The 18,273-nt window shown below is 48.6% G+C and overlaps 1 protein-coding gene across 1 annotated transcript; it reads right to left on the reverse strand.

Moving 5' to 3' along the window:
- Positions 1-7,385: 7,385 nt before the first annotated feature.
- Positions 7,386-16,985, reverse strand: Dffa (DNA fragmentation factor subunit alpha). The gene is given in 7 exon segments (XM_057784571.1): positions 7,386-7,797; positions 7,799-7,935; positions 8,852-9,003; positions 9,178-9,367; positions 13,252-13,394; positions 14,752-14,913; positions 16,747-16,985. Coding segments are annotated over 7 exon segments (1,158 nt in total). The 5' UTR covers positions 16,889-16,985; the 3' UTR covers positions 7,386-7,565.
- Between the last annotated feature and the right edge of the window lie 1,288 nt (positions 16,986-18,273).

The raw sequence follows: 18,273 nt of genomic DNA on the forward strand, positions 1-18,273 counted from the left end.
GTTGTGAGTTCAGGATCAGTCTTGTGGCTGAAGGCCACTGCAGTGGGTGGATCTTTCAGTGTGTGGCGAGAGGCTGGGACACAACTGCCTAGGTGTGAACCACAAAGCATACAGTTCTGCATCTAGAATTACGTCAGTTTCTGAGAGTTGGACCTAAAAGGGGGGAAAAGCCCAGGGCTGGCTCACCGGGATGAGCTTCATCCTCTTCTCTGGACGCCAGGGAGCGGACTCCAACTGTGACTGCTGACTTGGCTCTGTGCTCCTCAGAGCTGAGCCTGGCCGGCCGTAATTACTAGCTGAGTACGGCAACATGGTGATGGATGGAGCCGTATCTCACTTTTGCACAGCAGCCTAGGGACCAGTGCTGGGTCCGTGTATTGGTGGCCGATGTCCGGCTGAAAGGCCAGAGAGGCTCCAGAAACTGGTCTTGGAAATTTTTTTCTAGAACAGAGGTGTACTAGTGCTTTAAATTCACCTGGAGTCTTCTCTGCACTGTCCTTGAGGCTGTGAATTTACCTTAGCTATGCCCCCTTGGAAGACAATAAAGCTAATGATCCTGCCGGGCAGTCTGTTGGTTCAGGCTACCTAAGTTCAGGACTTTGTTGTTGGCCTTAGCTGTGTTAGACTGCGGTTTGCAGGTATTTGGCTTTGATATGCTCACAGGGGGTGGCACTCTTAGGAGGTGTGGTTCTGTTGGAGTGGGTGTGGCCTTGGAGGAATGTGTCACTGTAGGGGTGGGCTTTGAGGTTTTCCATGCTCAGGACACCATCCAGTGTCTCAGTTAACTTCTTGTGGCCTGCAAGATGCAGGACTCTAAGCCACTCCTCCAGCACCGTGTCTACCTGCGTGCTGCCATGATGATAATGGACTAAACCTCTGAAAACTGTAAGTGAGCCACCCCGATTAAAAGTTTTCCTTGTAAGAGCTGCTGTGCCAGGCAGTGGTGGTGCTCGCTTTTAACCTCAGCACTTGGGAGGCAGAGGCAGGCAGATCTGTGACTTCAATATCAGCCTGGTCTACAGAATGAGTTCTAGGACAGACTCCAAAACTACAAAGAAACCCTGTCTCAGAAAACAAAACAAAACAAAACCTTGAGGATGGATCCATATGCTCATGAGGACCTGAGTTTGGGTCCCTGGCACTCATGGAAAGAAAGCCAGGACATGTAATGTCCACTTGTGAGCTGACTCCAGTGTTGGGGTCAGAAGCAGACCCTGTGAGTTCAGTGACTAACCCATGTGCCTGAAATGGCCAGCTTCAGGTTCCGTGAGAGACTCTGTCTTGCTGTGGGATCATGCTCTTGTACCCGGTAAAGATTTGCCACGTGTATTGGTTTAATGGAATGCTGATTGGCCAGTAGCCAGGCAGGAAGTATAGGTGAGGCATCCAGACTAGGGGAATTCTGGGAAGAGTAAAGGCTCAGTCTGCAGTCACCACCCAAATGCAGAGGAAGCAAGATGAGAATGCCTTACTCATAAAAAGTACCAAGCCATGTGGCTAAACATAGACAAGAATTATGGGTTAATTTTAGTTGTTAAGAGCTAGTTAATAATAAGCCTGAACTAATAAGCCAAACAGTTTATAATTAATATAAGTCTCTGTGTGTTTCTTTGGGATTGGACAGCTGCAGGCCCAGGTGGAATAGAAACTTCTGTCTACACTGTCACGAATGAGCTTGAGAGGGAAAGGAAGACAGCCCATCAACCTCTGGCTTCTCATGTGCCCACATGGGTTGTTACACCTGGACCTACACACATCTATGCTATACACACACAAATAAATGAAAAAAAACTGTAAAGGGTAAAGAGGTAACTTCCTGCATCAGGATTTAGGTATACTGTTTCCTTTTTAAAAAGATTATTTACTGGGTGGTGTTGGTGCATGGCTTTAATTCTAGTACTCAGGAGACCAGCAGATTTCTGTGAATTAAAGGCCAGCCTGGTCTACAGAGCGAGTTCCAGGACAGACTGCAAAACTACAGAGAAACCCTGTCTTGAAAAACAAAAACAAAAGATTTATTTATTTTATATGGTGTTCTGCCTGCCCACCAGAAGAGGGCACTAGATCTCATTATAGATGGTTGTGAGCCACCATGTGGTTGCTGGGAATTGAACTCAGGACCTCAGGAAGAACAGCCAGTGCTCTTATCCTCTGGGCCATCTCTCCAGCCCCAGAGCACACTTGTTCTTGTTTTTGTGTTTTGGAGACAGGGCCTATGTAGTCCTGGCTATCCTGGAACTCACTGTGTAGACCAGGTTGGCCTCAAGCTCAGAGATCCACCTGCTTCTGCATTCTGAGTGCCCCCACACCAGTTTAGAGCATGCCTTGCTGTAGCTGGTGCAGTCAGGATATGGCCAGTGTCACAAGACCTGGTCAGCTGATTCGTCCACTCTAACCCAGAGTTTATCACTGGTTATTTGACTTCCTCCACAGGATTTGTATTTTGGGATAACAGCAGAGGACGCCAGGCTTTGGAGCCTTGCTTGGCCCAGGAAACTCAAGGGACACACCTTGCACATCTTAATCAGTAGCTTCCATGGGAACAAACCAGGAAAGAAAGCATCTAGTTATTTGACAAAAGAGACACTCTCTTTTTAGGTGGGGAAGAAGCAAGAGCAGCCAAGCGACCCATTATTTATGACTTCTTTCTGAGACCGCATCTCATGTCACTGTGCTGGTTTGAAGATGTCCCCGTAAGTCCCAGGCATTTGGATGCTTGGTCCCCAGCTGGCGGATGTTTGAGGAGGATCAGGGGAAATACGTCACCTGAGGGGTGATGTTTCAGAGGACAAGGACGTTATCTGCTCTGCCTGTGGTCCGAGACGTGTGCTCCCTGTTGTCAGTGCCTTGCTCTCATCATGGACTTAACCATCGGGAACTGTAAATTCAATTCAACTTTGTGTGTGTGTGGGGGGGGGGGGCGGTGGTTATTTTATCTATGGGTGTTTTGCCTGCATGTGTGTCTATGCACCATGTGTCTGGCTGGAGCCAGAAGAGGTAACACCTGTGGAACTGGAGTTATGGACACTTGTGAGCCACCATGTGGTGCCAGGAATCCAATCCAAGTCCTCTGAAAGAGCCAGTATTGTTGTTGTTGTTTTTCAAGACAGGGTTTCTCTGTGTAGCTCTGAGTGTTCTGGAACTTGCTGTGTAGACCAGGCTGGCCTCAGACTCAGAGATGTATCTGCCTCTGCCTCCCAAGTGCTGGGATTAAAGGCCTGAACAGCACCATATCTAGCCCCAAGTTTCTTAAAAACCACAGGTAGGAGCCAGGCGGTGGTGGCACACGCCTTAAATCCCAGCATTCGGGAGGCAGAGGCAGGCAGATCTTTGTGAGTTCGAGGCCAGCCTGGTCTACAGAGTGAGTTCAGTCAGTTCCTAGTAGCACATCAGGTAGCTCACACACTGCCTGTAACCATCTCCAGGAATCTGATGACTCTGACCTCCGAGGGCGTGTGTGTGTATGTGTGTGTGTGCGTGTGCATAATTAAAACTTCAGAAAAGATGTAAAAGAAAACTAATAAAAACACAGCAGAAAGCCAGCACAGTGGTGCATACTTTAATCCCAGCACTCGGGAGGCAGAGGCAGGCGGATCTCTGTGAATTTGAGGCCAGCCTGGTCTACAGAGCTAGTTCCAGGACAGCCAGGGCTCTGCTACACAGAGAAACTCTTTCTTGAAGAAAAAAAAAAAACTATTAAAAAAAATAATCAAAAAAACAAAATAAAAATAAACAAACAAAGCCGGGCGGTGGTGGCGCCCGCCTTTAATCCCAGCACTCGGGAGGCAGAGGCAGGTGGATCTCTGGGAGTTCGAGGCCAGTCTGGTCTACAAGAGCTAGTTCCGGGACGGGCACCAAAGCTACAGAGAAACCCTGTCTCGAAAAACCAAAAAAAAAAAAAAAAAAAAAAAAACAAACAAACAAGAGCCGGGCGGTGGTGGCGCACGCCTTTAATCCCAGCACTTGGGAGGCAGAGGCAGGCGGATCTCTGTGAGTTCAAGACCAGCCTGGTCTACAGAGCTAGTTCCAGGACAGGCTCCAAGGTCACAGAGAAACCCTGTCTCGAAAAACCAAAAATAAATAAATAAATAAATAAATAAATAAACAAGCAAAACTATAGTATAAGATCCAGCCAAAACACCAAATGTATAAAACCCTACAAATAAAATATAATAGACAAATCTGAAGAAGCAAGATGCATAGCCAATTAGGAACTGAATGGCTAGATAGTCGAGTAAGGACCTGGTAATAACTCTTGTAATGAATGATATATATATATATATATATATATATATATATATATATATATATATTTCAGAGACGACCATTAGCCCTTTCTCTCTGGAAAATGAAAAATCCACTCATTTTCTTCTCTTGCTTTTATCTGGAAATTAAAGGTTAGTAAGTGGTGATTAGCAGGGCTCCTGTCAAAGCCAATTGCCTAGCGGAGACTGACATTTGGACCGGAGTCGAAAGAGCGCAGTAAGGTTAATGGAGAGGTCATTAGTCCCCGCGTGGCCTCGACATTCTTTTCTCCTACCTGACAGGCAGGCCTCACTCAGCAGCTCTCTCTAGCACACCACAGGCCGGCCTCACTCAGCCTCTCTAGCACACTGGCAAGCGGCTGCATTTCCCTTGCGGGTCAGGTGCCATGGAGGTGGAGTGGGAAGGGGATGGTGGGGTGAGCTTGTGCTCTCCAGCTGCTCTCAGCCCATCTTGGGGCAGGGCTTCCCTAGACTCACTGACAGTGCTGATGATGTTCCTGCCTCACACCTCCTGATGCTGGGGTGTGAAAGGGATCCCACCTTCTCTCTAGGTCACGTGGCATTTTATGTAACCTCTGCAGCCTTGGGGATTTAACGCCCAGTGTCCTGAGCAGATGACCCAGTGGCAAAGGTGCAGAGCGAGAGAGCCTGGTGACTTCGTCTCTCGGACTCGCGTGTGTGCCCTGGTACCCACAATGCCTGCATCCATTTCAAATCTCACACACACATACAATTTTTAAGAATGGGGGAGGGGGCTGGAGAGACGGCTCAGTGGTCAGTTAAGAGCACTAGTTGCTCTCGAAGAGGACCTGAGTTTGAGGCTCTCAGTACCCACATGGCAGCTCACAATCATCCATAACTCCAGTTCCGGGGTATCCAGTGCCCTCTTCTGATCCCCAGGGACACCAGACATACCTGTGGTACACAGCCACTCATGCAACCAAACACTCCTCCACTTTAAGTCAATCTAAACATTTTAATAAGTAAATCTTTAAAATTGTACAGAATGCAAAGAATTGTTCCATGTCCCATAGTACTACTTTCCTGTCTGAGATGATTTTGCCCAGGCTGGCCTCAAATGATCCCCCTGCCTCAGCCTCTGAAGCAGTGGGTAACAGGTGCACCATAACATGGTACCTGGCTTCCTGCAAGACTCAATCATGCTGATCATCCACACGGATAGAATCTGTTCCATGTCTGGCAAGCTGGCTCGGCGGATAAGGGCGCTTACCCCTTCCAGGTCTGAAGAACTGAGTTCAGTCGTCAGGGCCCACGTGGTAGGAAAGAAAGACCATCCCCAGAACAGGTAAATAACCCAAAGCAAACTCTTGGACCAAATTATTTTAGCCCCAAACCTGATTCTAGTTTGAAATTCTCTCATATTTTTTGAGACTGGGTCTTCCTCTGTAACCTTGGCTGGCTTGGAATTCACGCTGTAGACCAGCCTGGCCTCAAACTCAGAGGTCCCGAGTGCTGAGATTATTAATGTTGTTAGTATTCTTAGTTCTGATATAACCTGGACTTCTAGGAACCTACACATTTAGCACGAAGCCTAAGCACAGATGTTACTCTGTGCAGAACCTCACTGGGGAAATGGCACTGCCAGGACTGCTGTTAGGGCTCACAGCCCACTCACTCTGCCAGCCTGCCTCTGAGAACCCACGGTCATCAGTGACCCGACAGCTGGCTGTGCATGCGCTCACACGCAGACAGCGGCACACACACTATTTTATCGGAAGGCATTTCCCTTAGTGTTTGTGTACTTTACACTCAGAAGGGACTGGTGTTTCTGAACAAGTGACAGGAAGGACCGAGAGGCAGCATCAGCAGCGGCTTTATTGAAGGACCGAGCGGCATCACAGTCACAGAGATGCTGGGAGCTGACACAGGAACTGACGTGTAAGGCACTGAGATGTAAAAGGGGCTGGTGGACATGACTCCTGCTATAGGCAAGGAAGCAATTCTATCTGTTTTCTGTACCCCACCTTCACCCCAAGACTTAATGCTATATTTCTTTGCTTAACTGGTCAGTACTGAGGGATGGGTCATTAGGGGAACATGCTCAGCATGTATGAAGCCCTAGTTCAATCCCCAGCACCCAGAACCTACACACACACACACAAAATGAAAAGTAACTGAGGCATGTGTCTCTCAACAGCACTAGTTTTGTTTGTTTTATTTTGGCTTTGTTTTTTTGAGACAGGATTTCCCTATGTAGTAGTTTGGAGCCTGTCCTGGAACTCGCTCCTAGACCAGGCTGGCCTCGAACCCACAAAGATCCACCTGCCTCGGCCCTCCGAGTGCTGGGATTAAAGGTGTGCGCCACCACTGCCTGGCTGACAGTGCTGTTTTCTTCCCAGAATACATAATTCAAATGCCCCCAAACTGAGCGTCCTTTCCCTGAAAGCAGCCAGCACTTAGGCTGCGAAGTTGCAGAAACCTGAGCAGATACGGGAGAGAAAGCCAGAAGTGCTGTGCTCTGCGGAGACGGTGACCCACAGAGCATGCGAGAATCACTTAATGGCGCTTTGGAACCCCTGCAGGCAGAGCACATTAGAAAATGGAACGGAGTTTTGCAGTGGCGACAGCTCCGCAGCCCTGAGTTAGGTACCAGAGATGGTGGCTTAGACTCCACGTCCCTGGGGGCTGCAGATTCAGAATATGCCTTTAAACAAACAGCAGCCACACTCATTAGCTTGAGAAGCAAGTTCATGGCCACGATCCCTGCATTAGTCTTTTCTTTCCTTATCTGTGTCTAAAACTCTACTGTTCAAGTTGTTGAATAAGGACATTGAGTCCAAAGGAGGAGAGATTTTCACAGCCTTGGACAATACTTTTACTTGGCACCTAAGGCTGAACACACATTCTGGGAGCTGGAGAGTTGGCCCAGGGGCTAAATGAAGTGGCTACTCTTCCAGAGTACCCAGAGTCTGTAACTCCAGTTCCAGGGGACCTGACACCCTCTTCTGGCCTTTGTGGACTCAAGATACACACATGGTACATGGACATACATGCGAGCAAAATACTCATACACATACAAGAAACAAAAATGAAGATCTAAGTACGCTGAGAGGAGGTAGAAGTATACCGGCGTAAATGAACGGCAGACAGAAATTATAATATATTAGGCTTTAATAATGAAAAGATATTCAGTAATATTTAATAATGAAATAATAAGAGGTTCCCGCAGAGAACAGGAAAGCAGAAGGGAAGGCAGGGAGCACCAGGAATATTTATTAGTAAGAAATATCCTCAGGGGACCACGCCCTACAAGCAAGGTGATTGGCTGGGGGGCTTCCCCTACGTAGAAGGACGTGTGCGGACCGGGGTGGCCTTTCTGGAGGAAAGCATCCTGGAAGGCAGGAGGTCGAGCAGCCCGGAGGCAGTACAGTGGGAAGGGAAGTTGTTCACTGCTAACAAAACCAAGGGCTTCCTCAGCAAAGCGCGCTTCCGGTGGAGCTGCTTCGGGTCTTGTCTGGCGCGTTTGGGGCTCTGCTGTTCCTCAGGCAGTGGATCCTCCTCACCAGACATTCCTGAGGGAACGCAACCTCTGCACTTGCTGCAGGCGCAGGGCGAGCTCCTCACTGCAGGCCCGCTGGACTGTCTCTGCTTTCTTTATGTCCCCACTCAAGGCAACAGCCAGGGCTCTGGGGTCCTCCTTGGAGATCAGCTGCAGCGAGAATAAGAACCACTGAGCCCACAGCTTCTGGGACCCTTGCCTGTGCGGTGCGTGCCCGCTTTTTGCTCTTCTTCTCTTTAGAGACAGGGTCCGGGACTGTGGTTCAGGCTGGCCTCGATTGCACGGCAATGCGCCTTTCAGAGCACACGATTGCTCAAGCCCAACAGGAAGCTGAACGAGGCTCGAGTGGCTATCATTCCCTTTCCTTCTACCTAGAATTGGGAGGCACTCGGTGCACAGGGACAAGAACACCCACCCCAAGGGACTCCCTCTAGGTGGCCAGCACAGGACGGACCCCACAGACTGCCTGCTCGCCCCATGGTGCTGAGGATGAAACCGACATTCACAAGCCGTGAATGTCCGCCAAGGGCTGATCGTCACCCCCAGCCCATGTTTGCCTCCTGTGCTACTACTGTACTGGCTGTGCACTACGTAGGGATTTTTGACTCTATCTTGAAGCCACCTCCGAAGCTCGAACCCAGCAGTTCCTCTAGGTCAGGTCATTGTCAACTTGAACTAAAGACTAATGTTCGGTGACCTGAGGATCCCTTTTCTCTTAAAAGCCACTCGGATCTGGGTGGCGGTGGCACCTTTAATCCCATCACTTTTGAGGGAGAGACAGGTCGATGTGAGTTCAAGGGCAGCCTGGTCTACACAGCAAGTTCCAGGACAGCCAAGGCTACACTGAGAACCTGTCTTGAAAAAAAAAAAAGGGAAAAAAGCCACTTGGATTTAGATTGAGATGTTTGCAAATGTGTTAAAAGGGTCAGCCTGCAGAGGTGAGAGAAACCACGAACATGATGCCACGTACATGAAACCACATACATGATACATGCCTCTGCACCTTCACAGTACACTTCCTGGGAAGGTCATTCTCTGCAGGTCAGGGCCCCTAGTTCTTACCCACCTCCAAATCCTGAGTAGATAAGCTCAGCTCTGGGGCAGGCTTCTCCTTCAGCACAGTGAGGATCCGGCTTGTAAGTGCCACTTCGGAAGCCGTCTCTTTGTTGATGCCCGTGTCCACTGCATCCACATCTCCACCAAGGGCGGCTTTGGGCTCTGCAGAGCAGACCAGAGGAAAGCAGCAGGTGGTGAGCCCACAGTCACTCAGCCAAGCAAGAACCCGCCAGGGTGACAGAAGCCGCACGTCCAGGGGACTGTCGTCTTCAGGGAATCGAGCTGCTCTGCAGACAAGGCCCCACTCTCCACGCTCTCAGAGTAGCGGAGTCCTACCTTCCTGGTTGGAGAGGATGGCGCCCTCCTTCTCCAAAGCCCGGAGATACAGTTCTAGGAGCTGCTTGGACTGGCGGGCCTCCTCTCTCTGGTCAAGCGCCTCCTCGAGCGCGTCCTGGAGCCTTTGGACAGTGGCACAGCTTTGGCAAAGCTCCTGAGCCAGTTCTGAACACGGGATGTCAATGAGCACCTGGCAGACAATAAAGGCTCTGAGAAACCTCAAGGGAGTGTGGTAGCTCTCAGGCACACCCCTTTCCAAAACTCTAGTGTGAAAACGGGAGAATCATGTATCGGGGTGTCGTTAGAAACAAAATTAAGGGCTGGAAAATTGGCACACACCTTTAATCCTAATACTCAGAGGCAGAAGCAGGTGGATCTCTGCGAGTTCGAGGACAGCCTGGTCTACAGAAGTAGTTCCAGAACAGTTAGGGCTATACAGAGAAACCTTACCTCAAACAAACAAGCCTCCACTTAGAAATTCAACTCCAAGCCGGGCGATGATGGCGCATGCCTTTAATCCCAGCACTCGGGAGGCAGAGGCAGGCGGATCTCTGTGAGTTCGAGACCAGCCTGGTCTACAGAGCTAGTTCCAGGACAGGCTCCAAAGCCACAGAGAAACCCTGTCTCGAAAAACCAAAAAAAAAAAAAAAAAAAAAAAAAAAAATTCAACTCCATGGGCTGCAGAGATGGCTCAGCACTTTATGCAGAAGACCTGAGTTCAGTTCCCTGCAGCCATGCAGGGTGGCTCACAACCTCCTGTAGCTCCAACTTCAGGGGATCCATATCTCTGGCCTCTACCAGCACCTGTGCTCACGTACACAGGCCACTCCCCCTCCTAGCACACATGTGCGCGCACACACCCCTCATTAAATCTTACCAACAAAAAAAAAAAAATCCAACACAGAAACTAAAGGATGCAACTGACCGTTTCCACAATGAATCAATATAAAGGGTTTTAAAATCTGTTATTGTTATCACTGTGTATACAGTGTCTGTGAGCGGAGGCATGAAGACGCTAGTGTGCACAGTGGGGAATTGAGTCTTTCTACCCTGTGAGCTCCGGGAATGAAACTGAGGCCCCTGAGCTTGGTGGGGAATGCCTCTACCCACTAAGCCGAGTTGCTGGCACTGTTTCTTAAGAATATTTATGTATTTATTTTTGTCTATGCATGTGGAGACAAGAAGGTAGCGTGGCTTTTTACTGGGGTCTGGGGCTCTGAACTCAGGTCGTCAGGCCTGTGCTGCAAGCACTTTTACTGCTGAGCCATCGCGCCACCCAAGAGTCTGCTTCTGTTTGGTTTGGTTTGGTTTGGTTTTTTGAGACAGGGTTTCTCTGTGTAGCCCTGGCTGTCCTGGAACTCACTCTGTAGACTATGCTGGCTTTGAACTCAGAGATCTCCTTCCTCTACCTCCTGAGTGCTGGGTTAAAGGCGAGCACCACCACTGCCCAGCTTGTTTGTTTGTTTGTTTATTTATTTATTTTTTGGTTTTTTCGAGACAGGGTTTCTCTGTGGTTTTGGAGCCTGTCCTGGAACTAGCTCTTGTAGACCAGGCTGGTCTCGAACTCACAAAGATCCGCCTGCCTCTGCTTTCCGAGTGCTGGGATTAAAGGCGTGCGCCACCACTGTTGTTTATTTATTTTTAAGTCAGGGTCTTACTGTGTAGCCCAGGCTGGCCACACTCTCATGGTCCCTTTGTCTCAATCTCCCAAGCGCTGGGATATCGTCCAGTACTGCTACCCTCAGCTTAATCGACTTTTAATCTCCATGGTACTGCAAATTCTAGCAAATTCGTATAAATGTAAGCACAGAGCCAACATCTGAAGTTCTAGCACTTGGGAGGCAGAAGCAGCAAGATTACTTACTACAAGTTTGAGGCCAAACTGAGCCATGTAGTAAGATCCAAGTCACCCAGGGCTTCAAAGCAAGGCTTGTCCCAAAGAAAACAACCAAAATAAAGTAAATACATAAAAATCTTTAGATGCGGCCGGGCGGTGGTGGCACACGCCTTTAATCCCAGAGGCAGGCGGATCTCTGGGAGTTCAAGGCCAGCCTGGTCTACAAGAGCTAGTTCCAGGACAGGCTCCAAAACCACAGAGAAACCCTGTCTCGAAAAACCAAAAAAAAAAAAAAAAATCTTTAGATGCTGCAATGATAAATTATATGGCCTATGTCTGGCTTCTTTCACCTACTACAGTGCTTTCAAAATTCACTGATGTTGGGCTGGCGAGACGGTTCAGAGCATGGAGCACTTGCTGTGCAAGTCTGAGGACCTGAGTTCAATTCCCGAATCCCACATAATGGTGGACGGGGAGGACTGCCTCCACTATGTCATTCTCCTCCTTCCACACGCGGCCACGAGAGGCCAGCCTCTCCCATCACAGACACTGCTAAATTTAAAAAAGACTCAATGGTATTGTAGCGTGTGATAAGAGCATTTCTTTCTGCGTACATGCTGCTGTGTATACATGCATGCGGAGGACGGATGACAGCCTCGGCTAGTGTCCCTCTAGTCCTATCCACCCTTGTGTCTCTCTCCGAGCAGGCAGGTGAGGCTGGCTAGCCAGCAAGCTCCCCAGGGACCACCCGCCTGCCTCTCCAGTGCTGGGACACAGCGTGCCCCATCACAGGGGACTGTTTTCCTATGGCCGCTGAGGATGGACTCATCTTTGTTCTCGCTGTCTCCTCAGCCCTGAGAGCCCAGCCTTTTTATGGACACACTCACCACACTCTGCTGACCTGGTCAGCAGTGGATGAACACCTCTGTTTCCCTTACCGAGGACATTATCTTTTTATTACTTTTTTTTTTCAAGTCAGGGTCTCATTCTGTAGTCCTGGAACTATATGGACCAGGCTAGCCTTGAACCCATAGAGCTCCTTCTGCCTCTGCCTCCTGAAATTAAAGGTGTGCGCCACCATGTCAGTTTATTTATTTATTTTTTTCTGGTCAGCTTATTTTTTTATACCTCTTGGATTTTGAACTATGTGAATGTATTTATTGGTTGGGGTGCCCCTCTGTATGCTGTAAATATGTTTTATTACCATTGATTAACAAAGGAAGCTGCTTTGACCTATGGCAAGACAGAATATAACCAGGCGGGAAATCCAAGCAGAGGGTCAGGGAGAAAGAAGGCAGAGTGAGGAAGACGCCAGCAGTTGCCAGAGAAGCAAGATGTGAGATAACGAGCCACACGCCTCATGGTAAAACATACAACTTAATTTAAGTTGTAAGAGCTAGTTAATAATAAGCCTGAGCTAATAGACTAAACTGTTTGTGATTAATATTAAGCCTCAGAGTGGTTATTTTAAAAGCGGTTGCAGGACCAGGCAGGATGAGAAACCTCCAGTTACAATTTATCTTATTTATTCAAAATAAACTTGTAAGTTTAAAAAGTAATAAGAAAGTCACTTCTTTATCATCTCCCAATCTACATAGTAGTCCCCACCACTCCCTATATACCACTCTGTGTATTCTCTTGAATAAGTCTAGGGTCGGGCCTGGAAATTTACATTTTAAAAAGTTCACTCATGAATCTGATGCAAACTGAATGTTGACAAGAGACTGGATAGACAGTTCTGAGGCTAAGAGCACTCGCTGATCTTGCAGAAGACCCAAGATGAGTTTCTAGGCACGGACCTGGTTATTCATGGCTCTTCGCAATTCCAGTTCTAGGGGATGGGACACCTTCTTCTGGTCCCCAAGGGCATCAGGCATGTAAATGGTGCATAGACAAACATGCAGACAAAACACTCATACGTGTAAAGATAAAATACTAGATTTTGAAAAAGACTAGAGGAGCCGGGAGGTGGTGGCACACACCTTTAATCCCAGCACTTGGGAAGCAGAGGCAGGTAGATCTCTGTGAGTTCGAGGCCAGCCTGGTCTACAGAGTGAGTTCCAGGACAGTTAAGGCTGTTACATAAAGAAATCCTGTCTTGAACCCCAGCCCCCACCCCCACCCCCCGCCAAAAAAAAAAAAATGGAATTACTACAGCAGGAGAGGTGGGAGCACAGAACCTAAGGTACCAGGACAGCAGAGGCTAGGGAGCGTTGTGGGCTGTGGAGGGGACTCACTTGGAGGTCCTCTTCTGAGAGCAGGATGATGCTGGACAGGTCCTCTTTCAGCAGCCTGGCCACATTCTTCCACTTCACCCCGGCTCCGCTGTCTGTTTCGTCGGCATCAAAGGACTCTTGGGAAACCCAGGCTGTTCCTCCATCTGAAACAGAGAGAATTCCGGTCAGGTCAGTAATTCAGGGGCTGCTTTGCCTTCAACCCCAACACTCAGCTGCATGGAGAATAAGCATGTCCTCCGGCCTGTCATGATGTCATGACACCTTTTCACAGGATGTCACAGGAAAGCTAATCCCCTCCTCGGGCCTTGTTCTCTCTTCTGTCTTCTGTGTCCCCCCTTATTTCTGTGTGAAATTGTTCTGCATTAAGTGTGGTGGCTAACATTATCTTTAATCCCAGCCCTTAGGATATTGAGGCAGGGGGACTGCAGTGAGTCTGAAGCCAACCTGATCTTCGGATGAAAACCTTGTCTCGGCCGGGCGGTGGTGGCGCACGCCTTTAATCCCAGCACTCGGGAGGCAGAGACAGGCGGATCTCTGTGAGTTCGAGATCAGCCTGGTCTACAAGAGCTAGTTCCAGGACAGGCTCCAAAACCACAGAGAAACCCTGTTTCAAAAAACCAAAAAAAAAAAAAAAAAAAAAGAAAAAGAAAAAGAAAAGATAACCTTGTCTCAAAAGGAAAAAAAAAGGAAGCAGCAGCCACTTAGCCCTACGGTACGGTCACACACGGGCCAAAGGTCCGACCACACCTCTCTTTGATTAGTCTTTGTGCTTGGGTGTGTTCTTTTTTGGGGAGCTGGGGTTTCATGTAGCCCAAGCTAGGCTTGAATTCACTGTGTCGTGGAGGTTAGCCTAGGACTTCTGATCTGCCTGCCTCTGATTCCTAAGGTCTGGGACACCAGGCGGCGGCCACCATGCTTGGCTGAGTTGTTTTCGTGCGTGACTCTGACCAGCAGCACTGGTCCTGGGGTGGCGAGGGCTGGGGACAATGGTGTCTGATAAAGCTACGGCTGACGGGTGATTTCCTCAGCGTAGCAGCAATGGTTTTTTCCCGCAGATGCTTCGCCACCTCTCTGCTGCTGGCGCTTCTCTAGCTCTCGGACGAGCGAGCGTTAATTTGAATCTGCCGTGGTGATGATGACGGTATCACTAACCTCTACTGAACCCCTGTGTGCCAGAGAAGAGCAGTCATGAAGACGAGGCCTTGGCTAGTGTCTGGAGACATACTCGGTTGTGGTTGTCACAGTCGCGACAGACAGATACTGTAATTATCATTTCCATAAGGACCTGGCAGGCTGTGTAATTTGCCCAGTCACCTGGCTAGACACGGCAGAGCCACAGTCTCACTCGTCTACAACCCTTAGCCCTGTGCCTGGTTCACAGAGGGGCTCAGGTAGCATGGCCGTGTAAGTGTTTAGACAGTCGGACAAACAGCAACCGCTTGCCCGTGAAGCCAAATGAATCGTGACAGCAGCACTGGCTGTTCGGCCCAAAGTTCTTACCCGAATTGTTATACGTCCACTTCTCATTACAGGCCAATGCCACAAACTTGGTATTGGAAGGGAGACAATGGAAGTAGTCGTCATCGTCCACTATTGTACCGTCCTCTGCCAGGACCAGGGTGACTGGTGTCAGGGACTCATCAATGGCCAGTACTTCGCAAGCTGAAAATAGAATGTTCGGCAGGTGACAAACATCTCAAGGAAATTACACCCCTCTTGGTACTCTCGTGTGTGCCCCAAGAGCTAGGTAGAATTGCTGGAAGATAATAATAGATAAATCATAACCATAACTCTTAGTACCAATGCAACACTTACCATATGCCCGGTGCTATTCTAACTGCTTGTCAGGTCAACTACGAATCCTGTAAGGAGGCCCTATTCTTAGTCCCAATTTACAGACAATGAACCCATGCTCAGAGAGATTAGGTAACCTATTCAAAATCCCACAGTAAGTGGCACAGTTGAGATGCATTTTTATTTTAGATTTTGTATGTATGTTTCTTCTGAATGTATGTATGTATATGGGCCACATTCATGTCTTGTGCCCAAGGAGGCCAAAAGAGGGCGCTGGATGCCCTGGAACTGGAGTTACAGATGGTGGGAAACTGTCATGTGGGGGCTTAGAACTGAACCCAGATCTGCAAGAGCAGCCAGTGCTTTTAACAGCTGAGCCATCTTTCCAGCACCCCAAACTGAGTGGCTCCTGAAAACGTTTCCCGCAGCTTCTCTGCACCCTGACATCGGAGCCATTACCCAGAACCTGGTCTAATTTCCTGTGGACAAGTAACACTGACTCTTGTTCACTTATTCAGTGCTCGTCTTGTGTGGTGGCGCAAATGAATGCAGACAGATTATATAGATATATACAGCTTTAATAAGGAAATAGACTTACAGGACCACAGGTTCCCGCGGAGCACAGCGGAGCAAAAGAAGAAAAAGGGCTGCAGGGATCACGCCGGGCAGATTTATCCGTAAACATTAGCCCGAGGCGAACACGCCCCTAATGGGTGGGGCTATATCCCTACAGTCTTGAGTTCTGCATATCCAGTGTCAGAAAAGAGAGAAAAGTGCTTGCTTGCTTGCTTGCTTGCTTGCAGCTATATGCAATAGCTTGTAGCTAACGTCCTTCACGGCTCTTCTAACCAAAGGAAAATACAGCAGCGGCAGAAGCTTGTCTCAATAGCTTTTCATTTTTATTATTGCCGGGCAACAGGCCCTCTACAATGCTGTCATCCCCCAAAATAGGACAGCCAGTCTCCTTTAGGCTCAGCTGCAGAGAACACAGTTCTCTGTGCCAAGGACACCCAGCCGATGCAACAGAAGTAACCTAGTGCCAGGGGTGAAACGCAAACACTGATGTGGCAGAATCTCGGTCACCAACTCAAACCCTGCTCCTGGGTCTCAGTGGCTCTGAGGAAGCGCTGCACACCCAGCATGCACTATGACTACAGGTCCTGGGCTAGTTTCCATGGAAACCCTGCAGACCTTCTTTGGCTACACAATTTGTTGCTGTAGGATAATAACGCTTGTAAAGAATATTAACATAACATCTCCTTTGAGAGCTCCAACAATCCTTGACACAAGGCTGGAAATGCACCCACTACGCTGCTGAAAAACTAAGGCTCCAAAGATAAGTGCAAGGTCCAGCCTTGTAGTCAGGCTCAGAACCTGGGTCAGCTCGCGTTCCTTGTATGAACTCAAGTGGGCAGGTACTTGCAGCTCCCTTTTAATGGGACAGGTACTGACTGACTGTGGACACCCGTCCCGACCCGGCCAGCGACCCCAGGACTGCCTCTGTGAGCCAGAGTAGAGAGAATACGCTGGACTCCGTTGGATCCAGAATCAGGCCAGTGAGCCTGGATCCGCACAGAGCCTCACACTGGAGATAAATGAAAGCGCCAAAACCCTGTCAATCGCTGGACCCACGTGGGCCGCTGGGGTCCCTAGGTGACCGGGTCACCTTCCCGACCCCTCCCGGTCCCCTCAGCAGCCCACCTTTGCGCCTCAGCTCCTCGAGGCAGGAGGCCGCCACGCAGTGCTGATCGCGATTGTGGTTGCGGCGCAGCAGACACGGCTTGAGAGGCCGGATATCGTCCGGGTCCGGGTCCGGGTCGCTGGCTCCCCGCGACAGCGCCATCCTCCTCAAAGTGCAACCTGATAGACTGGGAAATCGCGGGCAGTCCAGAGCCGCTTTACAGGTCTCGGGCACCCCTCCTCCCGTGGCCTGTCGGGAGATGTAGTTCTCGCCACAGCAAGTGACGTACACAAAGGCACGCCGGGAGATGTAGTGCTGGCTAATCTCGTGCGTTTCAGGGCACTACCGGAGTCCTGTGGTTTCTGGGTTCAAAGTTGGGGTCAGGGATTCAGCTCAGGAAAGTGGGAGAGATTGTTGGCTTTCCTTTTTTAAATTCTTTTCTTTCCTCTCTCCTCCCTTTCTCAGCCATCCCCTCCCTTCTCTTCTTTAAAACACTGTATGGTAATGCCTGGTGGTGGTGGCACACGCCTTTAATCCCAGTACTAGGGAGGCAGAGGCCTGCGGATCTGGACCTACAGAGATAGTCTACAGAGCTAGTTCCAGGACAGGTTGCAAAACTAAAGAGAAACCCTGTCTCGAAAAACTAAAAAACAAACAAACAAACAAAAACAAACTAATAAACAAAAAAAGCAAGAAACACTGTATGATGGACCCAGGATAGCACAGTTCCACACATTGCTAGCCATGTTCTTATGTTTTATTTAAGAGTTGTCAGCCGGGCAATGATGGTGCAAACCTTTAATCCCAGTACTCAGGATGCAGAGGTAGGCAGATCTGTGAGTTCAAGGTCAGCCTGCTCTAAAGGGCGAGTTACAGAATAGCCAGAGCTACACAGAGAAACCTTGTCTCAAAAGCTAGTTCCAGGACAGGCTCCAAAACCACAGAGAAACCCTGTCTCGAAAAACCAATAAGAAAAGAGAAAAAAAAGAAAAAGAAAAAGAAAAGGCTAGAGATATGCAGGAAAGACAGGTCTAGATGCAAAAAAAAAAAAAAAACCCTCTCTAAACAGATTACAGTGTATTTAAAATGTGCATAGGCCAAGAAAGAAAAAAAAATGGGTATAGACAGTCAATGAAAAAAAGTAGTTTTCAAATAATAAAGTCTTTAAAGAGAAAGTAGAGTAATATAAAAAGAAAAATGCGATATAAAGATGGGAAATACACAGGGAGTCTGGGTCCTGTATGGAGCTGTTTTGGCTTGGAATCTTTTGATTGCTGATCAGTGAACAGCAATTGCTGAGAGACATGGGATTGTAAAAAGGATTGCTGAATTAAACCAGTCTAGATATTTTAGGGATGCCTTAACTTTAAAATGGAATTCAAAAAATGTGTTGAGTTGGGGAAGAGGTTAGTCTTTTGATTTCACAGGAAACATAAGGCTGTGGATTCTTTCAAGGTTGATAGAGATCAGTTTTGATTGGGGGAGATCCCCTGAAAACCTTGACTACAGACATAAGAAATGAACCAAGAAGAAAGTATGTGACATGT

This window comes from Chionomys nivalis, chromosome 11, assembly GCF_950005125.1.
Source record: "Chionomys nivalis chromosome 11, mChiNiv1.1, whole genome shotgun sequence".
NCBI lineage: Eukaryota > Metazoa > Chordata > Mammalia > Rodentia > Cricetidae > Chionomys > Chionomys nivalis.